The sequence below is a fragment of the Onychomys torridus genome, chromosome 8, assembly GCF_903995425.1.
Source record: "Onychomys torridus chromosome 8, mOncTor1.1, whole genome shotgun sequence".
Taxonomy (NCBI): domain Eukaryota; kingdom Metazoa; phylum Chordata; class Mammalia; order Rodentia; family Cricetidae; genus Onychomys; species Onychomys torridus.
This window is the reverse complement of record NC_050450.1, coordinates 103,197,666-103,224,297: the sequence shown is the minus strand read 5'-3', so window position 1 is coordinate 103,224,297 and position 26,632 is coordinate 103,197,666. Positions and strand designations below refer to the sequence as shown.

Below are 26,632 nucleotides of genomic sequence, written 5' to 3'. Positions count from 1 at the left end.
TATAGAATTGATAAGATAAAAAGGGAGATTATTGAATCTACTTTTAAAAAGGAACTACTTGTTTTAAATAGTATAAGTAATGAAATTTTTTTGTCTGAATTTATTAAATGTTAATGGACTGGACATTATTATATATATAATGGAGCCAGGCGGATCTCTGAGTTCAAGGCCAGCCTGGGCTACCAAGTGAGTTCCAGGAAAGGTGCAAAGCTACACAGAGAAACTCTGTCTCGAAAAACCAAATATATATATATTTGAGTTTTTGTCTGAATCTGTCAATTGTTAATGTAATTCTTGAGTGTATATATTGAATATACTTACTGGATATAGTTTTTCTTGTATTAGTTATAAGCTTTTTTAAATTTTAGACAAAAAGGGGGAAATGTGATATTGTGTTTCCCCAATATATTGTGCACCCTAATAATGGAGGGAAATGTTTCTAAATACAGTCCTCTTCCTTCCCTGTAGCTTTAAGCATTGTGGGTTCTTCTAGCCACTAGATAAGACAAGCTGGAGAAATAGGTAAGAATCCAGAAGACTCCAGGTTAAGCAGAGCCATTTCATTTTGGTGTTAAGGCATGAAACCCAGAATTGGTGAAGTCCCAATGCTAAGGCTCCAGGGAAACGAGTGGTGTTTGAAGGTGACTAATTCCTAGCCTAGCTAAGCTACTTAGTTGGGGTTGTGTGTAGATGAAAACAGAGGCCAATAAATGTTAGCAATTGTTAGCAATGCTTGTGGTTAGCTTGTAATGAAGAGTTTGATTTTAGGAGAAAGTGTCATTACCTAGAAAAATATGCCCCTGGGACAATTTAAATATTCCCCAGGGACACTGGCTGATTGGAATAGGAGATTGTCACTGAAGCAAGCCTTTATGGTCTCAGCATTACTGGGGAGATAAACCAGCCCCAGTTCCTAGGCACTCTGTAAACTCAAACTACTAAGCACTGGCAACTGACATATTCCTTTGGGGCTCTGGGCTAGAAGGAGTCTCCTGGGTCCCTCCATGTCTGACTTATTCCCAGAACCTCAGTGGGAGCAGAGACGTTTCCATAGTGACCAGAATAAGCTGCTCAGGGAAGCAAACCCAGACATTCAGGTTATGGATTATGAATAATGAAATCAGAGCATTGCCAAGGTATCTTTGCTCCGAGCTGTGGCTCCAACCTGTGTCTGACCCACGGGTCGAAGGAAAAGGAAGCTTCACATTTTTATGGCTCCAAATAAACATAGCCTGTTCAGGCCATCTGGTGGCCTGGATTCTGGGAGAGATGGGAATATAGCAGAGAATGAGAGGCAGGTTGCCCTGGAGTCGGGGGAAGAGCAGCTGGCAGGCTCTTCTCACTGGCTGCTGCCAGGAACCATTCAGTACGGGCCCTGGGGAGGAAAAATGGGCCTATGAGGTGACACCTGTTCCCTGGATAAAGGCAAGCACTAAGTGGGGTGTGGTGGAGCAGGTCTATAATTTCAGCCCTTGGGAGGCTGAGGCAGGAGGATTACTACGAGTTCACAGCCAGCCTGTGATAGATGCATAGTGAGTTTCATGCCAGCCTACGTTATGTAACAAGATCTCCTGTTAAATAACGGTGAAAAGACTGGCACTGAAGGTTGAAGCCAGATCTCCACTTCCCTCATTGGCCCTCCCAAGGTTGGATGGGCTGAGATGCTGCTTCAGGAAGCGGGCATTCACTCAAGGAAAAATGAAGAAAGGATTAAGAATCGACAAGCCAGTCCTGGAAGCTGGGGAACTGTGAACACAGCCCAGCTGTACAGCTTGTGAGTTGGCATATGACTGTCACATGAAGGGCCCACAGGATTTCCCTTCTGAGTGACCTAAGTCAGGTGGTCCCTTAAAACGCTATGTCAAGACAGCTGGTGGTGGCACATGCCTTTAATCCCAGCACTCGTGAGGCAGAGACAGGCGGACCTCTGGGTTCGATGCCAGCCTGGTCTATAGAGTAAGTTCCAAGACAGCCAGGGCTACACAGAGAAACTGTGTCTCAAAAAACCCAAAACCTCTCTATGTTGTGGGCATAGGCAATATGTAGTGAGGAATGGTGGCATCAGGTCTCAGTTGAAATACTTTGAATGCACTCTGTGTGTGTGTGTGTGTGTGTGTGTGTGAGTGTGTATGTGTGTGTGTGTGTGTGTGTGTGTGTGTGTGAGTGTGTGTGTGTGTGGTGCTGGGGATGGACCATGGGAGCTTGCATATGCTAGAGAAACACTTTGCATCAGCTACATCCCTCATCCTGAGTTGAAATATTTCTGGGTGACCTTGAATGACTCACTTAACCTCCGAACTTGAGTAAATGAGAGCATTTACAGTTGTCTCGTGAAGTTGCTGCGGGTACTAAACAGACTAGAGCCACTTGCCACAGAGCCAGCCACAGAGCCAGCACAAGTCAACACGCAACAAGCACTCCTCAGAGATGCTGTGCACAGGCCCCTTAAGATCCGATGGCTTTTCCCTCTGCAGCCAGAGGGTAGGAAATCCATTCTGACAAGCTCTCTGGACGACTTTTTCTCCCCAGAGGGATGAGCAGCACAGCATGTGCTCCGTGGCTTGAGTGAAAGGGTAAAGCTGTCTCTTTGGAAACTGCATCCTTCCCTACCTCCAGTTTCCTGTCTGGTCCCTGCAGGAAGTATAGGCGGGACAAGAGAGTAGAGAATGCTGGGAAGTAGAAGGCTGGGGAGAGACACCGCCAGCCGCTGCCATGAGAAGCAACATGTAAAGACACCGGTAAGCCACAAGCCATGTGGTAAAGTATAGATAAGCAGAAATGGGTTAATTTAAGATAGAAAAAGTAGATAACAAGAAGCCTGCCACAGCCATACAGTTTCTAAACAATGTAAGTTTCTGTGTGCTTTCTTGTTTGGGTCTGAGCGACTGTGGGACTGGCGGGTAAGAGAGATTTGTCCTGACTGGGCCAGGCAGGAAAACTCTAGCTACAAATGGCTCCCAACGTGGGGCAAGAATTTCCACCTAAAACCTGAGAAAAAAGATTCTAAAACGGAGCTAAAAACAGCTTCCTAGTTGTTTCTGTCAAGTTAGCGGCAGCCTGCTGGTTTTAGCTACTGTGGCAGGTTCCTGGCGTGTGCGTCTGACCTGCAGTGTGGCGGGAATGAGGAGTCTACAAGCAGCACTTTGCTCTGCTGCATGGTGGATTTAGCCTTTGCAAGTTAAAAAAAAAAAAAGAGTTTCTGGGCTATGCACTGCTTTGATAGAACTGCTTCTGATAGTTGATGGTACACATGGCTCCAGAACCAGAGCTGGCGGTAAACTGTACCACCGCCATGTTGGGAAGCTGAGGTGGGTGGAGCCGGCAGCCACAGTGGCATTTCAGTCTTACAAAGATGGATATTACACAGAGAATCTGGTTTATGTTGTCTTTGGGATTTTTAACTGCAGAAAAAGATTTGATCATAAAAGCTATTGAGTTAAACAAATATGTAAATTTTAAAGGTACCTTGACTTCAAAATTTGGATATAAGGATATGTTGCTTTGGAAAAGAGTCTCTGCTTTTGTTTCCACAGAAAGCCAGAGGCTATGGATTTGTTCCAGATTAAGATACATCAGGTTTGATCAGCCAAGACCACCTGAAAGGTCTCCGATAACACCATGGCCCAGATGATCTGACATGCAGAATGGTTTCAAGGCAACTGGCTCAGAGTTTTACCCTCACAGACTACTCCATAATCCTAAAATTTTCTTTGTGTCCCCATAAGATACAGCGCCCCCCTCCAGCAGGAAGTAGTAAGAGAAACTACGCCCAATTTCCCAAAATTATCAAGCTGGCTTTGGAGATGGAATTGGCTCACTCCTTCACTAAACCCAGACATATTGCTAAAAAAAAAGGTTAAGAGATTCTTGTGTCCCAAATCAGAAGAGCCCTCTGGTGTGGGACAGAGAAAAACCAATATTTTTCTTTAAAGCAGTTTGATTATAAATGAGATCTCTTTCTAAAAAAGAAAGGGGGATATGATACAGATATAATAGGATGAAAGGGTAGATTAAGGAACTTACTTCTAAAGAGCAACAACTGGTTTGAAATGTTTTACATTGGTATAGATTTTAGTCTATTGATACAAACTTAAAGTTAATTTTGTTATACTGTGTGTATATTTCTAATCGTGTTTAAGGTATTATGTTTGTATAGCTCATTTTAAATTGAAATGGATAATTAAAAATAGATTAATAATTAGTCATCTATGATAATCATACTCATAGCCATGTTAGTTAAGTCTTCTAGATATACATAGACATATTTCAGATAGATAGGTAATCTTCAAATACTTCAAAGACCTACAGAATATGGCATTTAAAATACTTTTAAAATTTAGACTTTCTGGACAGTGAGACATGTCTGCTCCTGGCAGCACTGATTTACTTCAGAGAGGAGGATGGGCATTGAAGACACTTCATATGGAGTTTATCTTCACCTTGGCAAAAATAGTCATTTGGACAAGAAACTGTTCTTGCCTGGACTGCTCGAGCAACTGGACATGCAGGACCCATAGAAAGGTGACCACTGAACTTTGCTTGACAAAATGGTCCTTCAGGTTCCTGCTTTGCAGAGGAAACTGCCAGACATTCTACAGGACATTGAGAGAAGTGACCAAGAGACTCTAGCCCTGTGGGCTGAAGACAAATGCCCCAACTTTACAAAGGAACATTAGGTGACTGTCCAGGCTGCCAGCTGTCTCTGTCTACTCTTGCAAGACTCCCGAAAGTTGCTTGCATCCTTCTCCCAGTTCTCAGGTAATATTATATCCTTCTGAGGCCTTTGATGTGGTTGAAGACTAGATAGTTATAATTTCCTCAGTTATGATAAAAGGTAAGTTAGATATAAAACCTTAGACTCACAAATATAAGATAGATAGGATATCTTCTTTAATATTGTAACTGTAATTCTTGCTTGATAATTGTTTTGTTATATGTAATTGTACTATGTAAAAGTTAAAACCTTCCTTAAAAAAAAAAAAAAAGAAAAGGGGAAGTGCTGTGGATATCGCTCTGTGTAAATAAAGATCTGATTGGCCAGTGGCCAGGCAGGAAGTATAGGCGGGACAAGAGAGTAGAGAATTCTGGGAAGTAGAAGGCTGGGGGGAGACACCGCCAGCCGCTGCCATGAAAAGCAACATGTAAAGACACTGGTAAGCCACAAGCCATGTGGTAAAGTATAGATAAGCAGAAATGGGTTAATTTAAGATAGAAAAAGTAGATAACAAGAAGCCTGCCACAGCCATACAGTTTGTAAACAATGTAAGTTTCCATGTGCTTTCTTGTTTGGTTCTGAGCGACTGTGGGACTGGTGGGTAAGAGAGATTTGTCCTGACTGGGCCAGGCAGGAAAACTCTAACTACATACATCTCTCTCTCTCTCTCTCTCTCTCTCTCTCTGTGCATATGAACTTACGATTTGCAGAGAGGCTGAAACAGGGGTGTGTTGAATTCCTTACCACAGTGATTTACTGGGTTCAGCCTTGGATCTAGAAAAGTGTTGGTTCAATGAAAGGGAATAGCAGAGAAATTGCTGTGGTGTGGTGATGTACACCTGTAATCCCAGCACTTGGATGCTGCAGTAGGAGCATCCTACCAGCAACACAAGCTGTCCTCTGACCGCCTCATGCATGCTTCACATGAAACCGCCCAGGCTGTTAGTTGATGTAATCACCTATTTGGGGCCCAGCTCTGTGCCCCCCCCCCCCATTGCACCTTCTTCCCTTCCAGAGTTCAAGGAGGCTATGTGGAGACTTGGTGAGACATGCCTCCCAGATAAGAAGTTCACAATGGTGTCTACTGTCCTTTCCACACTGTTGGGAGGAAATGGGTCCCCAGGAATGGATGGGAGCTGTGAGTGCTACATGCATGGAATGTAAGTTTGAAGACACCAGGAGATAAACGGCCCTTTTGTTTTTCCTATAACCGTCTTATGCTCTCAATGGGCAGGGGCTGGTCTGATTCTGTGGTGGTATTGTGTTCCCCGAAATATTGTGCACGCTAATAAACTTATCTGGGGTCAGAGAACAGAACAGCCACAATATTAAACATGAGGATAGGCAGTGGTAGCACTCGTCTTTAATCCTAGCATTCCAGAGGCAGAAATCCAACTGTTCAAGGATACAGCCGAGCATGGTGACTCACGCCCTTAATCCTAGAAAGCGAGCCTTTAATCCCAGAAAGTGAGTGACGGCAGAAAGAGAAAGATATATAAGGCATGGAGACCAGAAACTAGCAACATTTGGCTGGTTAGACATTCAGGCTTTGGAGCAGCAGTTCAGCTGAGACCCATTCTGGATGAGGACACAGAGGCTTCCAGTCTGAGGAAACAGGATCAGCTGAGGAACTGGAGAGACCATTTAAGGTTCCTGCTACGTGATTCCTCCTCTTGTGCTCCCTCAAGGTATCAGTCTCTCCCCTTCTGCCTTTCACTCACTCAACATCACCATAGCAACCCAGGAAACCTTTTAAAAAACCCCAGGGCTGGAAAGATGGCTAATTCTGATGACCTGAGTTTGATTCTCAGAACCCACAGGATGGAAAGATAGAATTAATTCCTGAAGGTTATCCTTTGACCTCCACATTCAAGCCATGGTATGGGGAACCCCTCCCCCATACTACTAATAAATAATAATAAGAGATGGTGGGTAGGACTGAAGAGATGGTTTAGTAGTTAAGAGCATTGGCTACTCTTTCAAAAGACCTAGGTTCAATTCCCAGCATTCACCTGGGGGTTTAAAACTGTCTATAACTCCAGTCCCCATGGATCTTAATGCCTTCTTCTGGCCTCAGACATGAAGCATCCACAAGGTGCACAGACACATGCAGAGAAAAAATTCCTTACATGTTAAAAAAAAAAAAAAAAAAAAAAAAAAAAAAAAAAAAACCACCAGGGTCTCTTCTCCGTGAAAACACTAAAGCAAAGAAGCAATCTCCCCAGTGTCCCTGCTTCAGCCCCCTGAGCTAAGGCCAGAGTGAAGGCTTTGAACTCTAAGAAGTTCATGCTGAATGGCTGCCACAGCCACATGCTGACTCGCCCATCACCCGTCTTCCGGCAGCCTAGTCATCCTGGGAAGAGTGTCCTCTGGTGACACCAGCTTTATCACTGACCACCATCAACTTCCCTGGCCTTGGAGTCAGCCATGGAGAAGGCAGAAGAAGTGGGGTGTTAGTGGTCACTATGGAAGTCAGGGTTAAGTCTAGGTTGAACAGACTCAGAAGAAGCTGCATGAACAAGCTTGGCTGATGTGACCAAGGTCAGCACCCTTAGACTGGAAGGAGAGAAGGCACATGTTCAGCTGGCTCCTCATCATGGTGCTTTGGATGTTGCCAGCCAACTGAGTCCTCCTGGCTTGCTCTAAATTTATTTATTTATTTATTCATTTATTTATTTTCGACACAGGGTTTCTCTGTAGCTTTGGAGCCTGTCCTGGACTAGCTCTGTAGCCCAGGCTGGCCTCAAACTCACAGAGATCCGCCTGCCTCTGCCTCCTGAGTGCTGGGATTACAGGCGTGCACCACCACTGCCTGGCCAAATCTATCTATTTTTATCATCATAAAAAAATCCTAAGTAACTGAATGGCAGTGGCGCACATCCCTAATCCCAGTACTCAGGAGGCAGAGGCCGCAGATCTCTATGAGTTCTAGGCCAGCTGGGCTACAGAGTGAGATCCAGGACAGCTCCAAAGCTACACAGAGAAACCCTGTCTCAAGAAACAAAAACAAAACAAAACAAAAACAAAAACAAAAACAAAAAGAATGATAATAGAAAAGGAAGACTGAGTCACACAAATAATCTCACCACTCTGCAGGCTCAGGGGTCCCAACTTCAAGGCCATTCTGGACTAAATATTAAGTTCCAGTGTAGACAGGTATGTATTGGAATTTTCCCAGGGGTCTGCCCTGAGAAAATTCTTCCCCAGGGGTCCTGGGGAAGATGCTACATCTGGTGTGGGGCTATCTGAGGGAAAATAATCTATGTATACCATGCTCCTTTGCCCATTTACTTTATTTCTCTAAGACCAAATTCTATCTATACAGCTTCAGCTCCATCCTCACATTCAGCTCCTCTCTGTACTACTTTTCCTATTCTCTCAGAGTCCCTAACTAAGCTCCTATGCTTTCAATCTCATCTTCATCCTCTGTGTCTTCATCCTCCACCTTTCCTTCCTTGCTTCTTACCCCTTGGCCTGATCCAGTCTGCCTTTTGCCACCTACAGAAACTCTGCCTTTTTCTCTTCCCTCTGGCCACACTGCTCTGCCTGCTCCAGAAATCCTGCCACAGACTTTACTGCCCCTGGTTATGCAAAAAGCCCTATTGTCCTGAGTCAATAGCTCTGCAATGCTACTAGTACTGAAGGGAGGGGATGGTCTGAGCTTCATTTGCACAAGAAACAAAGCTGTGCATCTATAGTTTGTCTGTCTCCTATGTTCTGTAGGGGTGTTGCCTAGTGGATCAGCAGTAGGTCTGAGAAGTTTATTCTGTTTGCCATATGGCCTAGTAGTGTATAAGAATTTTGTAGCAGAAGACAGCTGATATATATTAAAAGCTGAATAACACGAATATTCCTTGATAAATGACTTCCCTCTTGAAGGATTCCTTGATTGATCAAAGTATAGCTTACATACACCTGAATTCTATGCTATATTCTTGTGGCTCACTTTAGGTATGTAATGAAATCTTCTCTCTCTCTCTCTCTCTCTCTCTCTCTCTTTCTTTAAGCTGAGGCTCGAACCCAGGGCCTTGTGCTTGCTAGGCAAGCGCTCTACCACTGAGCTAAATCCCCAACCCTGAAATCTTTTCTCAATGACAACAAATGACTAAGAAACATTGAACAAGAGAGGTCATGGGCACCTGCTGCCAGTGTGATGATGTTGAGACCCAATGCTGGGCACAGTGTCTGGATCAGGGATGAGGGTGGAGACTGCTAGTTCTAGGTCCCCAAAGACTTGGCTACCATAAATGCAATAAATGAGAGCCTGGTATGGAGGCACATGCCTGTAACCCATGCACATGTGGAGGTTAGAGGATAACTTTGTAGAGTGGGCTCTCTCTCTTTCCAACTTTACATGGATTCTGGGCATCAAACTCATGTTTTCAGGACTGTGGCAAGTGCCCCTACCTGCTGAGCCATCTTATAGCAGGCTCCTATGACTTAAAAATATTTTTTTTACATTTATTTTACATGCCATGATGCCAGTGTGGAAGTCAGAGAACAATCCAAGTGAGTCATTTTCACATGCTGAGCCATCTCATGGGTCCCTCCATGACTTTTAAAAACTTATCTTCTCATATATTGTATCTATGACCTACACATACTAAGATAAAAAAAAGGAGCCATGTGTAATGGGTCTTTCTTTGGACTGCCAGCTCCTGAATAATGACATGGACTTTTTATTAATTATGAAAGTTTGGCCTTTGCTTATGCTTGTTCCCAACTAGCTCTTAAAACTTAAACTAACCTGTTTATACTAATCTACATTCTGTTATGTGGCTCATTACCTTTCCTCAGTACCATATATTCGACTTCCTCTGTGTCTGGCAAATCTCCTGAGCCTCCAATTCTTTTTCAGAGTTCCTATCTCTCCCCAGAAGTCCCGCCTATCCTCTCCTGCCTAGCTATTGGCCATTCAGCTCTTTATTAAACCAATCATAAGGTGCCTTAGGCAGGTGAAGTAAAACAGAGACACATTTTTTACACAGTGTACAAAAATATTATCCTAACTGCCAGGGCATAGTGGTGTGCTCCTTTAATCCCAGCAGAGGGAGGAGGCAAAGGCAGGTGGATCTTTATAAGTTCCAGGCTAGCCTAGTCTACTTAATGATACTCTGTCCGGTTTTTGCTTTATTTTTGTTTTTGAATGTTTATGAGTGTCTTGTCTGCGTGTATATATGTGTACCACATGCATGCCTGGTGCCTGCAGAAGCCAGAAGAGGTCATTGGATCCCCTGAAACTGGAGTTTCAGATAATTTTGATCTTTTATGTGGGTGCTGGGAATGGAACCCAGGTATTCTGCAAGAGTAAAAGGTGCTCTTAACTGCTGAATCATCTCTTTACCCTTCATGAGATCATGTCTTAAAGAAAAAAGAGAAAGAAAAGATAAAAAGCAGTGAGAGGGTGGGGATGTGGTGGCAAATGCTTGTAATCCCAGAACTTGGGAAGGGTCAGAAGGTAGAGGACCAGAAGTTTAAGGCCACCTTCAGCTACACAGCAAGTTTGAATCTAACCTAACATCCATGAGAACCTGTCTTGAAAAGATAGAAAATAACCAACCCCCAGCTGATCACGAATGCCCTGCCTGATAGTGCTTCCCCTCCCTGACCCCATTGGTAGATCACCTCATCTTTTTACTTGCTCTGGGGGGATTTCCCCAGTCAGAAGGTAAACTCTGAGGCAATGTAGACCCTTTGTGTTTTGTTCCTGAGCATGCTTGGCACAGCTGGGCTCTGCAGATACAGACTTTCTCAAGAGTTCAGCGTCAGAGTGACCTCAAAACAAAGCATTAGTTGTGGGGTGGTGTGGCGCTCAGATATACCCCTCATCTGCAGTGGTGCAGGGAAGAGGCAAGCCCGTGAGATGCAGAGACGAAACTGTGGCTCCAGGGCGGTTTCAGAATACTGGTGCATTTTTTATTAAAGAAGAGAATAAAGCATTTGTAAATATATTTCTTTCATGTATACTTCAAAGGTGATGCCGGTCAGCTGCTACAGAACTGGGGAAGTGAAACAGGCCTGAACTCCTCCTCTACCCTAGATGACAGACAACAGAGGGCCCGGAGGTACCCAGCCCTAGAGGACAAAAGGTTCCAAGTTGCATGAACAGAAGGATGCCAGCTGGCATCACAGTGCCACCTGGAGCAAGGTAGCTACCCCAGGGATGTTAGACATGCTTGATAAGAAAGCCCCTTTACCCAAAGAAAGAGGTAAGGCATGGCGGTTCCCACTGGGCTCCCAGCACAGAGGCCAGAGTCACTGCCTCCCACTGGATTGTATGGCTCCTTTGATTTCTAGGGTCTCAGGAGGATGGCAGAAAGGAACCAGAAGCCCTGAAGGGCTGCTGAGGGCAAGCTGGGGACCTGGGCATCTCTTAGATGAAGCTAGACTTTCTGAGGTTTTAGATTAAAATACTGAACCCCTGACCCAGGTTGGGCTTCAAAAGCCCCCATAAAGGTGGGAGGTAAAGAGCAGGCATTCTGTAGGAACGTGGGAAAGGAGAAATGTCTTCCTCAACCTAAGAATATTTAACATGGAGTAAAGATCTTCCAGTCCCCGGTGAAGGACACGGATGGACACTGGGGTCTGGATTGGTGACACTCACATAGGACACTCTTGGAGGCTGCAGATGTGAACTGTACCAGGGCTGGCTGAGGAGGTGAGGAGTGGATGAGACATCATGGTCCCTGAGATGGGGGCAGGCACAGAGAAGGGGAGGGAAGCAGAGATGGTGGCACTCCCTGCCATCCTAGCCCCTGGAGGGCTTCATGGCCAGAAAGTACTTCAGGGATGGAACTTGAAGAGGTTGGCTCTGAGAGGAAAGGGGTGCTACCCAGGTATGGCTGCTGAGGGCCTCCCTCTTCCTGTAGTCAGATGGGCTACAGACCTGTGGTGAGCTGAAGGTCTTTGCCAGGGTTGGAGGGGTCCTGCTCTGCAAAGTGGGAGCCACCTGTGCCCTGCTCAGAACTCTGGGAGTGGGTGCAGCTATGGGAAAGACAGTCATGGTTGGCAAAAGCAGTGAGTGGTCGAGGAGACCCCAGGCACCAGCGACGGCTGGTTCCGAGAGTCCGTTTCAAGTGTTTCCAGTTGTGGCAAGGCTCAAGACCTTGCACTGCAAATCTCTCAGCAAAACAACTTTGGAGGGGAGAAAAAGTCAGCTAAGCAAGAAAGGCTTGCAGAAGACTGGCCACAATCAGAGGGTGAGGCTGGGGGTCCAGAAGTTGAGGGCTGAGGAGCCCCCAGGGGCAGTGGGGGAGGGTGTTTGGCTTTTACACTGAGCTGTGCCTTCAAGCTGAAGCAAAGTGGTCAAGGGAGGCAGGACAGGTAAACCAACAGGAAATACGATGTGTCCCCAGATCAGAGGCCTCTCTGCTCATGCTCCAGCCACCTGCTAGGATACGTTGCTGAGTTAAGGGCTCTCTTATTTGTTAAGAGGCTGCCATCCAGGTATGAGGGACTCCCTTGGCAGGGAGGCAGCGGGGAGGCTGCAGGCCTAGAGAGGGGTCACTTGCTGCTGTGCGTCTTGACTTTGGTGGCGTTGATGTCTGCCTTGGTCTTTTGTATCCTGGCAAAGATCTCTTTGAAGAGTGCCTTGTACTCGGGCTGGCTCTGCTCCAGCCGCTTATCCACGGCCTCGACGTGCTGGCTTAGGCTCTTCTCACCCGCCTTGCCCTCTCCCTGGCCCTCCTCGCCCCCCAGCAGGTCTCTCCATGAGCTGTCCCGGGAGATGGGCCGCGAGGTCTGCACGCCCGCGTGCCGCACCCCGGCACCATGTTGCCGGCATTTGCTCAGCAGCTCCTCATATTTCTCCAGCAGCGCGTGGTACTGCTCATCCACCTCTCTCAGGATAGACATACCACGCCTGCGCACACTGTTGGCATGCAGCGTGAGGTTGCCCGCATGACGGCTGGCTGGGTCTTTGGCCACGATGGCATTGAGTGCCGTGTCACTGCAGCTTTTGCGCACTGCGTGGCTGGGGGAGGCTGCAGGCGAGGAGACACCATCCTGGGCATTGGAGTCATCCCCACTGCCTGGCTGGGGGTCATCAGCCTCAGGGGCATGAGTGAGGGGCGCCAGTAAAGCCTCAGCCAGGTGCTCATCCCGGGCCAGCAGGTAGGTCTTGGCCTGCTTCATCTGCTGCAGCTCCAGCAGCTCGGCCTCCAGCTCCTGCACGCGCAGGCGGCAGCCTTCCATCTCACACAGCTGTCGCTCCAGCTCCGTGTACTCCTGGAGCACCACCGTGTACTCGCGCTCTGCCCGCTCCTTGCGCTGTCGCTCCTGGCTCACCTGGGAACGCAGCACCCCCACCAAGGTCTGCAATCGTTCATTCTCCTGCTCCAGGGGCCGAGGGCCCAGCTCCATCGAGGAACTGTGCAGGCGGAAGGCATCTTCACACCTGCTGGGGGACAGGCAGCAGAAGTTGAGTCATGGCCCCGGCCCCGGATCACACTGGCAGACACTGGATTATTCTCTTGTCCATCTAACCCTTCCTTCTGCCCCTCTGAGCCACCATCCACCCTTCTAACTTTTTCTCCAGGCTGTGTGTCTGAGGATGCTGACCTATATGGATTCATCCAGGAGCCTTCGGCAATGGGAGGCACGGGGAAGGTTGAAGGTGGGAACAAAGGGAGTTCTCCGATACCGGGGGTTGGGGCTGATCAGACAGACCTCTCCATACTTTCTAGACACCGGTAATCTCCCTTCCTCTAGACCCCAGTGCCTAGGGATGGTAGTGGTCCTGTTCTGTTGCAATCCCGGACCTAGTTTCCACACACACTTCTAACCTTTAATTTTTTTTTTTTTTAAGATAGGGTTTCTCTGTGTAACATCTCTGATTGTCCTAGAACTCACTCTGTAGACCAGGCTGGCCTCAGATTTACAGAGATCTGCCTGCCCTTGCCTCCTAAGTGCTGGGATTAAAGGCATGTGCTACTAAAGCCTGGCTTTTTTTTTTTTTTTTTTTTTCTTAAACAGGATCTTATACAACCCAGTTTGTCCTTGAACTCTCTAGGTGAATGTGATCGTGACCTCTTGATTCTCCTGCTTGTAAATGCTGGGATTACAAGTGTACGTCACCACTCCATTAGGAGGTGTTGGGGATCAAACTCAAGGCTTTGTGAATGATAGACAGTCTTGCACCTGAGCCCCATCTCCAGCCTCACCTTGATCTTCATTAATCTGTCTTTCTCCCATCTTAGGCTAGGGATCAAACCCAGGGTAACACACATTCCAGGCAAGTACCTATAAAACTGAGCTCCATCCCCAACCCTGTGGTTTTTTTTTGTTTGTTTGGTTTTTTTTTTTTTTTTTTGGTTTTTTGAGACAGGGTTTCTCTGTAGCTTTGGAGCCTGTCCTGGACTAGCTCTGTAGACCAGGCTAGTCTCGAACTCACAGAGATCCACCTGCCTCTGACTCCTGAGTGTTGGGATTAAAGGCGTGCGCCAACACCGCCTGGCCAACCCTGTGTTCTTATATAAGTAATCGTTGAATTAAAATTTAATGGGAACCAAAAGGAACAGCGCTTAACTCCTCCTAGGTTAGAAGCCTGGCTGTGCCAAGTACTAAACATGTGACCTTGGATGAGCCATGTAACCGACAAGCTCAGATTTTCTCCTCTAACTTGCAGGCAAAATGAGTGTGATAACTGTTATGTTAGCATAGTAACACCTATGGCTTAGCAGGCATCCTGAGGGCCTGGACCAGACACAGTCCTCCTTCCCAGCTACTGTCCACTGGGCTCCTCTTTCACCCTCAGCCCCAGCTCTTGGAAATCTTAGACACAGCATGGCCCTTGCCTACCGGGGGCCTGTGCACAGCTCCTTCAGGCAGGGGAAGGTATGGATGGTTCTCCTGCGCTCTCGCTTCTCCCGGCGAACCCGAAGCGGCTCCAGGCCTCGGAGTTGCTCCACCTGGGCCTGCAGCTCCTCGACCTGGGACTGCAGGCGCTCAATGGTCTCGGTCAGCCTGGAATGGGATGAAGGCACCCATGGGAGACTATTTTTGTTGTTTGTTTTAGAGATTGTTAGGGCTGGAGAGATGGCTCAGCCATTAAAAGCTAGGCTCACAACCAAAATGTTAAGATTGATTTTTAGGGGTGTGTGTGTGTGTGTGTATGTGCGTGCGCGCACCCCACATGTACATGTGTGCATGTGCCTGAGGAGGCCAAAAGAGGGAGTTGGATCCCCTGGAACTAGAACTTGGTGATTGTAAGCCACTCCCTGTGAGTGCTGAGAACCAAACCCTGGTTCTGGAGTAGCAAACACTCTCAACCTCTTGGCTGTCTCTCAAGCCCCACACTGGGGAAGTCTTAAGACGACAGAGATGGCCTCCTCACTGCCACTTGGAATCCTTGTAGATGGAGGACATGGAGTTAAGGACAAACAGACAATCTTGAACATGCTGTCTAGGGCTAAAGTCTGAGACCTCTCTGCCATATTCAAGGACCTGCCCTTCTATACATCCCAGACAGAGCCAACCACTGCTCCTCAGCCATTGTTGCTCCTTTTGTGTCTGTGCACATGTGTGTAAACCCAGGTTCTCATGCCGGTGTGAAAAGCACTTTAGCAACCAGGCCATTTCCCCAGCCCCACTTCACATTCTTGCACACCCCTCTGTCACTACCACTGTGCCCTGCAGTGATAACATGACATGTCTGCCTTCCTTCCCACCTGTGTGGCGCCAGAGGGCAGGTCAGAGTCACTGACTGAGCCTGGTGCATAACCACAGGTGCGAGGCCACTCACTGGAATATGGATGACTTTTCATCTGCCGGTTGTGGGGGCCTGCAGAGATGGCTCAGTGGTTAAAAGCACTTGTTGCTCTTGCAGAGGACCTGTGTTTGGTTCCCACCACCCACAGACACGGTGGCTCATGACCATCTGTAACTCTAGCTCCAGAGGATCCCATACCCTCTCCCGGCCTCAGAGGGCATAGCCCACACGTGGTACACACATACATGCTGGCAAAACACCCACCCACCCAAAATAAAAATAAATCTTAAAAAGAAAGGAAGGGCTGGGTGGTGGTGGTGCACACCTTTAATCATAGCACTCAGAAGGAAGGCAGAGGCAGGCTGATCTCTCTGAGTTCGAGGGCAGCCTGGTCTACAGAGCAAGTTCCTGGACAGCCAGGTTAAACAGAGGAATCCTGTCTTGAACTAGCCCCGTCCCCCCCCCAAAAAAAAGAAGGTAAAAAGGAAGGAAGGAACTCTGGTTTGTGGGATGGATGTTTAAGCACACACAGCTGACAGGAATGGCCTCACTACCATCCCAGCCTCTTCAGCATTGTCCCCTAGAAGTGTGTGAGTCTCCCTGCCAGCCCGCATGCTCACGTGTTCAGCCCTGGGCCCTCACCCGTGGATCTTCTGCTGGGCAGCCTTACTCTCCAGCACCAGCCTCTGGTTGGTCAGCTCCAGGTCTCTGGCAGTTAGGTCCAGCTGCTCGTACACTTTGGCATGCTGCTCATTCACGAGCCGCAGCGTGTCCAGCTGCTTGGTCAGGTACTAGGGGAGGAGGTAAAGGGTGGAGCAAACCTTCACAGTGAGGTGGGGACAAACATCTCTGCCTGGGCCTCCCACCACCTAGGCCGATTGGCTTTGAGAGGTTTGTGTTCAACTGAGCAGGGGCCTGGGATCGGTGGGCAGGGAGTGAACACTGAGAGTCAAGCTGGGATGCCTTTTGCAAGTGGCACAAAGGTACACACAGGCCAAGGCCCAAGGCTCTTGAGAGGTGGGGGAAGCGATGCAGAGCCCAGGCCCCTTACCTCGATCTCCTGCACTTGCTCCTCATTAGTGGAGTACATCTGCTGCAGAGACTCTTCCAGCTCCTTGTTCCTTTCCAGCAGAGTCTTTCCGAGCTCCGCCGCCAGGTGCAAGTCTGGGGGTGGGGTGGGGTGGTGCAAACAGAGAACACAGAGGGAGGAAGTCAGAGAGCCCTCATTAATGCCCTGTCCCCGAGGCTGGGCTCTTGGTGACTCTGAGTCATCCTGACACAGGTTCCTCTCAGAAGCCCTAGCCTGGCTAGAGATGGAAGCCAGGGGCTAACGTCTTGTGCGGTCGTCACTTCCGTCAGAAATGCCCCTTTCCCTACAAGCTCCGGGCTCACTCCCTTCTCATCCTTCAAGTCTCTGGCTCGGTTTTTGTTTGCCCAGGATCTTACTGTGGAGCCCAGGCTAGCCAAAGCTCATGATCCTTCTGTCTCAGCTTCCTGAGTGCTGGGATTGTAGACATGTGCTACCATCCAGCTTGGTGTTTTTTTCTTGCTTGATGTAAAAAACACACAGTGCAGAAAGGTGAAAAGCCAACAATAAAAAATTAGTTGACTCAGGTGTGGTGGGGCTTGCCTTTAATTCCAGTACTCAGGAGGCAGAAGCAGGTGGGCCTCTGTAAGTCTGAGGCCAAACAGGGCTACACAGGGAGACCCTGTTTCAAAAAGAAAAAAAAAAAAAAAGGCTCTGGAGAGGTGGCTCAGCACTCAAGAGCTCTCTGCTGCTCTTGCAGAAAGCCAGAGTTTGGTTCCCAGCAAGCAATCACAGCTGTCTGTAACTCTAGCTTCCGGGGGTGGAACATCCTCTTCTAGCTTTCGTGGGGCATGTGAGCGTGCACGTGTGTACACACACACACACACACACACACACACACACACACACACACCCCTACAAAGGAATACTGGTCCAGTGAGATAGCTCAGTGGGTAAAAGGCAATTGCTGCTGAACCTGACTGCCTGAGTTCAGTCTCCAGGACCCTCACTGTGGAGGAACAAAACCAACTCCACAAGTTGTTCTCTGATCTCCACACACATGCCCATGCATCTATGTGCAGAACACACACATAAAATGTAACACAAATACAAAATACACTGTATTTTGTCTGTACCTGCCTTTCTCCTATAACAGTATGCCATGGTAGCTTTCTAAGGGTAGATCTGTATGCACACTATTTTTTTTTTTTTTTTTAGATTTACTTATTGTTTTATTATGTATGCAGTGTTCTACCCGCATGTATGCCTGAAGGCCAGAAGAGGGTGCCAGATCTCATTACAGATGGTTGTGAGCCGTCCTGTGATTGCTGGGAATTGAACTCAGGACCCCTGGAAGAACAGTGCTCTTAACTGCTGAGCTAACTCTCCAGCCCTGTATGCACACTATTAGTGGATGCAGACAATGCTATTGTATATAAGCTCTAAACACCTTCATCTAAATAGTCCTTATTGTTGGGTGTTTAGAGTGTCTTTGAGTATTTCCTCTATTAAAAGTGAAGCTATGAGCCAAATGTGTTATGGGATATTTGTACACTGTGTAAAGATATGTTGCTGTAATTGGTTTAATAAAGAGCTGAATGCCCATAGCTAGGCAGGACTTTTGGGCAGAGAGAGGAAATAGGAGGTGATAATGTAGGCGCACAGGACACACCAGGAGACTCGGAGGAAGCAGGATGGGCAGTGCAGAGATGAGGTAAGATGACTCATGGAAGAACGTAGATAAAAAAATATGGGTTAATTTAAGTTATAAGAGCTAATTAGGAACAAGCCTAAGCTAAGGCCGAGCTTTTATAATTAATAACAAGTCTCTGTGTCATTATTTTCGGGTTGGCAGTCCTGGCAAAAAAGTACTACTACACAAGTGGGGTATGCATGCCTAACCCCAGAACTCAGGAAACTGAGGTGGGAGGACAGATCTGAGGAGGAACAGATAGGAGTTCAAGTTCCGGAGCAGGAGTTCAAGGTTTGTTCAAGGCCAGCCTGAGTTTTATGAGACTCTGCTTAAAAAAGAAAAGAAAAAACAGCAATAACAACCGCAACAAAAACGTGAAACTGTGCCATAAACCCAAGAACCCCAACTCCTCAGGAGGCTGAGGCAAGGGGACCACAGCTTAAGGCCAGTTCAGGCAACTCAGCCACTGTCTCAAAATAAAAACTAGCTAGCAGTCATGGTGCTACTCAGCACTCAGGAAACAGAGGCAGGTGGATCTCTGTGAGTTCAAGGTCAGACTAGTATATAGAGTGAGTTCCAGGTCGGCCAGGGCTACACAGAGAAACCCTGTCTCAAAAAACCAATAAACGAATGAATAAATAAATAAAGTAAAATACAATGTAAAATGAGGATAAGGATTTGGGCCTGGTAGCTCATATCTGTAATTCCAGCACCTGGGAGGCTGAGGCAGGAGGATTGCATCAAGTTCTATGCCAGTCAGGACTACAGAGTGAAACCTCGTCTTAAAAACTTAACAGTGCTGGAGAGATGGCTTAGTGGTTAAGAACACTTGCTGGCTGGACAGTGGTGGTGCACGCCTTTGATCCCAGCACTTGGGAGGCAGAACCAGGCGGATCTCTGTGAGTTCGAGGCCAGCCTGGTCTACAGAGTGAGATCCAGGACAGGCACCAAAACTACACAGAGAAACCCTGTCTCGAAAACACCAAAAAACCAAACCAAACCAAAAAGCAAAACACTTGCTGTCCTCACAGAGGCCCTGAGTTCAGTTCCCCACACACCTAAGGCAATGCACAACTGTTGGCAACATAGTCCCAGGGGATCCAGTGTCTTCTTCTTGCTTTTTTTGGGCACTAGGCACTCACGAGGTACACATACATACATGTGGACAAAACAATAATACACAAAACTTTATAATCTTTGTTAAGAATCACCGGGCTGGAGAGATGGCTCAGAGGTGAAGAGCACTGGCTGCTCTTCCAGAGGTCCTGAGTTCAATTCCCAACACCCACATGGTGGCTCACAACCATCTGTAATGAGGTTTGGCGCCCTCTCCTGGTCTGCAGGCATGTGTGCAAGCAGAATACTGTATACATAATAAATAAATGAATCTTAAAAAAAAAAAAAGAATCACTAACAACAAACAGTAAGAGAAGGCTGGATGTATGAAGTTCAGTGACAGAAGCAGTATTGTGACTGCCTAGCATGTGTGAGGATCTGGGTCCGATGTATAGTACTGAAAAATAAGGGTCAAACTAGGATTAACTTCACTGTATTAAAACCTTAGTGCAAGTTACTGTCCTTTGTGAGAACACATTCCTAGAAACAGAATTAGTGGAGCAAATAGTAGGCCTGTGTGATTCATTTAGCCCAAAGCAGAAAAGTGGTGACTTTTTATTATTAATTATTATTTAACATATGAGGCCGTTTATTACACCAGCCTTCATTCTAGGCTGATGGTGTAAATCTGGACCAAGATTTGTAAAAGCAGATCTTCTGGGGTCAATAAGACACAGTGCTATTTTATATATCATGATAGTCCTGCCTTCCCTTTTGGGTCCTCCTGGCAAGTTTTAGAGATACAGCTGTTTGGCTACACCCTCTTCAGTGCAGCAGACAGGCCCAGGTGGGGCCTTCCTCTTGCATCCTTACAGAGCAGGGACACTGGATGGGTAGAGAGCAGAGCGTCCTGCACTCTTTCAGCTAGGCCTAGGACTAGGACAGGACTGGTGTTTCCTCATGAAAGCCACTGGACCTAGACAAGAGGCTTAGGAACAAGCCCAAAGTCTCTCCCACATGAGGGTAAAGTTTTCTTCTTCCTTCCTTTCTTTTTTCTGGTTTTTTGAGACAGGGTCTCTCTGTGTAGCTTTGTGCCTTTCCTGGATCTCACCCTGTAGACCAGGCTGGCCTCTCGAACTCACAGAGATCCACCTGGTTCTGCCTCCTGAATGCTGGGACTAAAGGCATGCGCCACCACCATCCGGCCTTCTTTCTTTCTTAAAGACAGATTATCGTGTAGTTCAGGCTGGCCTCAAACTTGCAATATAGCTGAGGATGACCTTGATCTCCCATCCTTCTGCCTCTACCTCCTAAGTGCTGGGATTGTTGGGATGTACCACAATACCTGGTTTTATGTGGTATTGGGGAGTCAAACCCAGGGCTTCCTACATGCTAGGCAAGCATTCTACCAATGGAGGTTACCCATGGAGCTGCGTCCTCAGCAGCTTTCAATGTGGGAGCTGCATCCTCAGCAGCTCCTCGATGTGGTCGTTTTGAGGTAGGCTCTCATGTATTCAAGGATGACTTTGAACTTCCAATCCCATTGCCTCTACCTCCCAAGCGGTAGGATATAGACAAGCTCAGAGCAGGGGTGAGGTTCCAAAACAGCCGGATGGGACCTCTAGAGCTAACTTAACTGGAGAGGAGAGCTTTGTGTCCTGATGTCGCTGGGGAGGCAGACCACAGCAGCTCCCCTCTAGCTAGGCTGTTATGACAGCCTGGAAGAAAAGCAGTTTTCCTGAAGGAAACTGAGTCATGGGAATCAGATACAAACTCCATAGCCTGGGGCAAGTAACCTGCCCAGTGACAATGCCAAAATGTCCAGTCGCCTAATATAAACCCAGTGAGGCATTTGAGGACACTTGCCCTATGAGTTTACATACATTGGGCCAAAGTCTGAAGCCTGATGTTCCCATTGCTGAATGACAGCCTTGTGATATATCATGTGCTTGGGGATAACAGGGGGTGGGGTGGGGTGGTTGGCTGTGAGAACCTCAGTCTGTAACGGGAAGGCAATGTTCAGTTCACCCCTTCTTAAATGTTTCAGGCCTTGGAACTGTTAGGCAGTCTTAGGAAGTGACCATCGCTATACCATATACTTGGCCCGTGAAAAGATCCTGCTGCTTAACCAGAGTTCAAGGCCAGAGGAAGAAGGAAAGGCCAAGGGCAATTGCAGTACCACACAAGCTGGGCTGTGTGACTTCCGGCTGTTTGTAGGCTGGGATCGGGATGGGAGCTGTACTGCACTACAAACCGAGAGACATTGAAGATTGCCTTCTTCAAAGACAGCGAATGTGACCACCTAGTGGTCCAGGGATGGTGAAGGGATGAAGGACAGAAAGGAAGCTTCCTGGGGAGGAAGAGGATCTCAGACCGACTCAGGGAAACTGGATCACACTGCAAGCTAAGCTGGTCAGAGCCACCTGGAGGGGTGATGGGGGGAGTCTAGAAGCTGTAGAGCCAGGCACCTGGAGCAGCCAAGAAATAGGGAGGCAGCTTACTGAAGGACTGTGGCAGTTCTGGACTCAGAGGAGGGTGGCCTGGGAACTTAGAAGCTAGCTAAACAGGATGCGGGCACTAGACAACAGCCTGCTATGGCTGGATGAACAGGCAACTCTGAACCAAGCCAGGGAAGATGCTGAGTCCGGGCTGCCACCTCCCGTCTGGCCCTGGGAGCTTTCTGGGGCTTCCTTCAGGGGACTTTAGTGGTTGTAGGCAAAGGAATGCCCCAGAGAAAAAAAGAGACCCTGAAATCCCATCGCCCCTCTGTCTGGGCATCAGGGTGGAGCAGGACAGACTTCTCACAGACAGGCAGGAAAGGGACAAGGAAATGGGCCAAGAGGCAGGAAATAGGCCAAGGTGGACAAAGGTAAAGGGTGACTGAGGTGGAGATACCAGACGGTGGAGCTGGGGGTCCTGCCCCACAGGGCACGAGGGTCAGGAACTCAGAAAGGCCTCAGGGTAGCCAAGGTGGAGAAAGGATATCATTTTCCTTACCACAGCAGAGCATTCCCTGGGGTGGAGGACTCAAGGTCAGACTAGGCAGGAAGGGGAGGTCAGGTCAGAAAATCTGTGACTCAGCAGCCATCCCTCAGCCTGGACAGAGGTGGTCACAGGTGGAGGAGGAGGCAAAGAAAGAGCCTGTGCTTAATAATTAATTCATGACTTTTTCTATTTTTACAGGGGTTCATGGCAGCCAGGAGAGAGAACAGAGCAAATCTAAGAGCTCACCTGTCCTGACCACCTCCCGCCTCCGGGGCAGAGCCACACTAAAGTCAAACACCATCTGTAGGGACAATCTCTTTGGGAAGTGGAGTTGGGGCTTGGTCCAGGGTAGAGGGGAAACAGGCAGGTACCCCCATGTGTGGGTGGGGAAATCACTCCCCTGGCCACCCGGAAGATGAGAAGAAAAGAATTTGGGGACCAAGTCCAGAGAAGGGGACACAGACATGGGTCCTCCAATGTGGCTGTCTTGGCAGACACTCCTCCTCATCACTCAGCTTCCTGAGCTGGCATGCAGAGCTGAGTGGCTAGCATTTCCTTTGTCCCCTACTTCCCCTGTCCTTCATTTGGTCCCATGCCTTGGTACAAACGTCTCTTCCCCCAGAGTGCCCTCCCCTTCCTTGCTGTGCCTTCCAGCTCAAATCTCTCTCTGCTGAGGGGGGCATGCGGCCACACAGCTGTCACTTTGATCCCACTTCCGTCTCCTCTGTTGGAATGCAGGATCAGGACAGAGATCCCGTCTCTACACCCAGCACAGCCCCTGGAGGAAGGTCCACTTTCCTCACAGAGTGCTTCAGTACTGGGTGTGACCCCATTTCCTGGACTCTGTCTATGACTGGAGCTGCAGGCCAGACCAGCAGGACCCAAGAAGTGGGGGTGTGCAGAGCGCGTCAGGCCCACTGGAACGGCAATTCCTGTCCCTCACCAGAAGCCACACATCTCCCACCCCTACTCTCCGGCTTCTTCCTGCCACATCTGGGCTGGGCATGGTGCCAAGCCTTCATTAGGGGTGTGGGAACTCAATGAGACTGCCATAGTATTAGCATCTGCCTCTCTAGAGGCTGTCTTCCACAGAACTCAGTTTTTCATCTTTCCTTCTGAGCTAGCCACTCCCAGGAAGCCATCCTGTAATCACATACACTCAGAACATCCAAGTGGACCTCTCCCCCACCAGCCCTTGTGTCCCCACAGGTTCGGGGCTATGACTGTTCCAAGGTCCCAGGAGGATGTCTGGCACTCAAATGAGGCCAACAGATATTTGCAGAGAGGAAAAGTTTAGGGGTAGCGGCCAGGTCAGAGGAGAAGGTGCCACATGAGCATGGGCCAGCTCAGTACACAGCAATGTCTAACCCATCACCCTCCATCCTACACAGGTCTCCCAAGGTTCTGATTCACTGACAAGTGCAGGGACAGCTCCTCATGGGCAGGTGAAGCCTGGCGAAGTGGGTCAGGTAACAAAGGCTCCAGGATACAAGTGAATGCTTCCATCCTGGCAAAATCAGAGCTTGGGGGCCCTGAGGATGGAGACCAGGCCTCCACGGCACACTCCATGCCAGGCTTGTGTTTTAATACCTCAGGGCTTGCAGGTGACTGTGGAAAGGTCACTTTTCCCTAGACACGTTTCCTCACCACCTCAAGGTATTGTCAAGAACTGGCGCCTTGGCAGAGAAGAGGGTGGAGCAGACTCCACTCCAGCAGGCTTTGGCCTTGACCCTGACCCTCTCAGACCTCCTCCTTCTGTCAGGACTCCACCTCTCTCCTCAGTGATGTCACTTAAGCCACCTCATCACCAGCTTCTAAACCCCTTCCAGTCACCTCCCTCTTTCCGGGGGCTCTCATTTGGAAGTACGTTTGAAATGACTGAAGGACCCCTCCACATTCTGAGCCACTTGAGTAGACGCCTAGTGCAGGGAAGGACAAGGGGATACTTTTCTCAGGAAGGCAGGTTGGAGACTCCACTTTGGGCTTCTTCCCAGGCATGCTCCCATCTCTGGGCAGAGGGAAGTGAGGTGGGGAAACTTTCTGTAAGTCTTAGAGCTCAGAAATTCTGGCCGGGACAGGTGCTGCTGATCTGGAGAGATGACATCTCAACACAGAGTACGCTCTCAGCAAAAGTAGCAGGAATCCCCTGCGGGCCCCAAGACTTCCATTCCACCTAGTACCCGGGCCCCCTGACAAAATCCTACCAGGGACACCGGGTAGTGTCAGCTACTAAAATGAGAAGGGTGATGGACGCCCCGTCAACTAGACACTTCTGCAGGTCTCCTTCTATCACGTCCGAATCTTCCAGGGCAGCGCCCCTCTCAGTCCACGTCCCCATTCTCAAGACTCATCATGCTCCGCTTGGCGCACCAAGTCCAGCCCAGCCCTTTTCTAGGGTACACTGCCCAACAATGGAGTAGCGGCCAGGGGTCTCGGGGCACACGCCACTTCCCTTCCCTCCGTGCTCACCCTGCTCCAGGTCCTGATGATCGTACCAGGACTCCTCCTCCTCTGCGGAGTAGTCCTCCATCCCCGCCGCTCTCCGCATGGCCCCGCGGGTGGCGGTGGGCGGGCGCTGCGGCAGCTCAGGGCCTGGACTCGCAGCCCGGGACAATGCGGCGGAGGCGGCCCGGGCTTCCCACGTCGTCGCGGGCTCGGGCTGCAGCGCCCCTTCGCCCGCCGCGCGCGATCGCCATCCGCTACCGGCCGTGCGCACAGCGGGGCCTCTCGCTCCCGCGCGCCCTGGGTCCCGCCGAGCTGGGGACGCCGGGTGGCGGCGGCACAAAGGGCGGAGGGGTGGGGACTGCAAAGCGGGACGACAGCTGGGACGACTAGAGACCGCCTGCAGGGCTGCGGTGTCAGTAGAGTGTGGGTGTCGCGGCAGGTACCCCCTGCCCGCCTCGGGCCCGCACACCACCCGGCCGGCGCCGCGACACCCGGAGCTGCTGCTGCATCTCCGCCCGGCCCGCTTGCAGCTTCCCAGGCCGCCAGCTCTGCGGGGTGGGGCCTGCCGCCGGAGGCCAATCATAAGATGTATGCAAATAGGGGGCGGGACCTCGAGTGAGGCCCTTCCCAGTGTCCTGGTCCGGGAATTTCTGGATCAACCCTCTGTCCTCTTTCTCCACATCCGACTTTTGTTTACGTCCATCTGAAATTACTTTGTTTACTTGTTGTCTGTCCTGGCTCTCCTGAGGGCAAGGGTCTGTCTGGTGTCCACAGCGGTCGTCACCGCGGAGAACGGGCTGACCCACGGATACATTCCATGAACGTACTTTAAAACGGTATTAATTTACAAATAGATTTAAGAACTAGGAATGGGGGGTTGGCTGCTGGAGAAAAGAATGGGAGTTAAGAGCTCTTGCTGAGAATCTGAGTTCAGGTTTCCCGTACTCAGGTCAGGCAGCTCACAACAGCCTGTAACCCCAGCTCCTCCCGCAATCTGACACCTCTGGCCTCTGAGTACCTGCAATCACATGAACCTTCACACATACGCAGCACGTACACATGGTTAGAAAGAGCCAGGCACGGTGTCTCCCTCCTCTGATAACAGGACTTGGGAGGCTGAAGCAGGAGGATTGTCTTGAGTTCCAGGCCAGGCTGTTTTACACAGCATGTGCTAGGCCAGACTAAGCTACGGTGTAGGAGTCTTTCTGTAAACTAAACCAGGCAAAGCTAAACATGACCTTAAGGGGGCTGCGGAGGAGGCTCTGTAAATTAAAAGTGCTTAGCAGCTTAAAAAAGAAAAGAAAAGCAGAGTGCGTGGTTCACTCTCGTAATCCCAGTTCTGGGGGCTAGGGAGCCAAGATAGGTGGATCCATGGTGGTTCACTGGCCCCCCAACCTAGACCACTTGGTGAACTTCAAGCCAGTGAAAGGCTGTGGTTCAAAACTAGGTGGACAGATCCTAAGAAACAACACTTGGACACTGTCCTTTGCCCTCAGTACACATGTGAACACACACACACACACACACACACACACACACACACATGCATACACACACAAAACCTTTAAGAATGTGAGTTCTGTGGTGGCGCACGCCTTTAATCCCAGCACTCAGGAGGCAGAGCCAAGCAGATCTCTATTACAGATGGTTGTGAGCCACCATGTGGGTGCTGGGAATTGAACTCAGGACCTCTGGAAGAGCAGTTGGTGCTCTTAACCTCTGAGCCATCTTTCCAGCCCGAGACACAAATCTTATATCCAGTTACACCCTTAAAAGCCACAGTTTAATCCATCCAAGCATTTTTCCTTAAAGGAGTTTTCATATTCAAGCATTCATACAACTTGTTTTTGTTGAGGCCCATCATGTGTGGGACATTGTTGAAGCACTCTGAGTATATGTCGTGGTACACCCAATAAAGGACCTATATCCAGAATACAGCAAAATCTGAAAATCCAAAGGAAAAAGGCATATGGCCAGGAGAAAAATGTTCAAAAGATTGACTAG

General features: G+C 48.9%; 1 protein-coding gene across 2 annotated transcripts; it reads right to left on the bottom strand.

Moving 5' to 3' along the window:
* Positions 1–10,590: 10,590 nt before the first annotated feature.
* Positions 10,591–25,163, bottom strand: Cdr2l (cerebellar degeneration related protein 2 like). 2 transcript variants are annotated; one of them, XM_036197027.1, is made up of 5 exons: positions 24,653–25,163; positions 16,474–16,586; positions 16,065–16,213; positions 14,513–14,677; positions 10,591–13,112 (listed from the first exon to the last, which is right to left on the bottom strand). In XM_036197027.1, exons 1-5 carry the CDS (start codon positions 24,729–24,731, stop codon positions 12,218–12,220), a joined length of 1,401 nt encoding a protein of 466 aa, XP_036052920.1. In that variant the 5' UTR covers positions 24,732–25,163; the 3' UTR covers positions 10,591–12,217. The 2 variants fall into 2 exon arrangements, with proteins under 2 accessions (XP_036052920.1, XP_036052921.1); XM_036197028.1 differs by having other exon boundaries at positions 10,591–13,109.
* Positions 25,164–26,632: the final 1,469 nt, after the last annotated feature.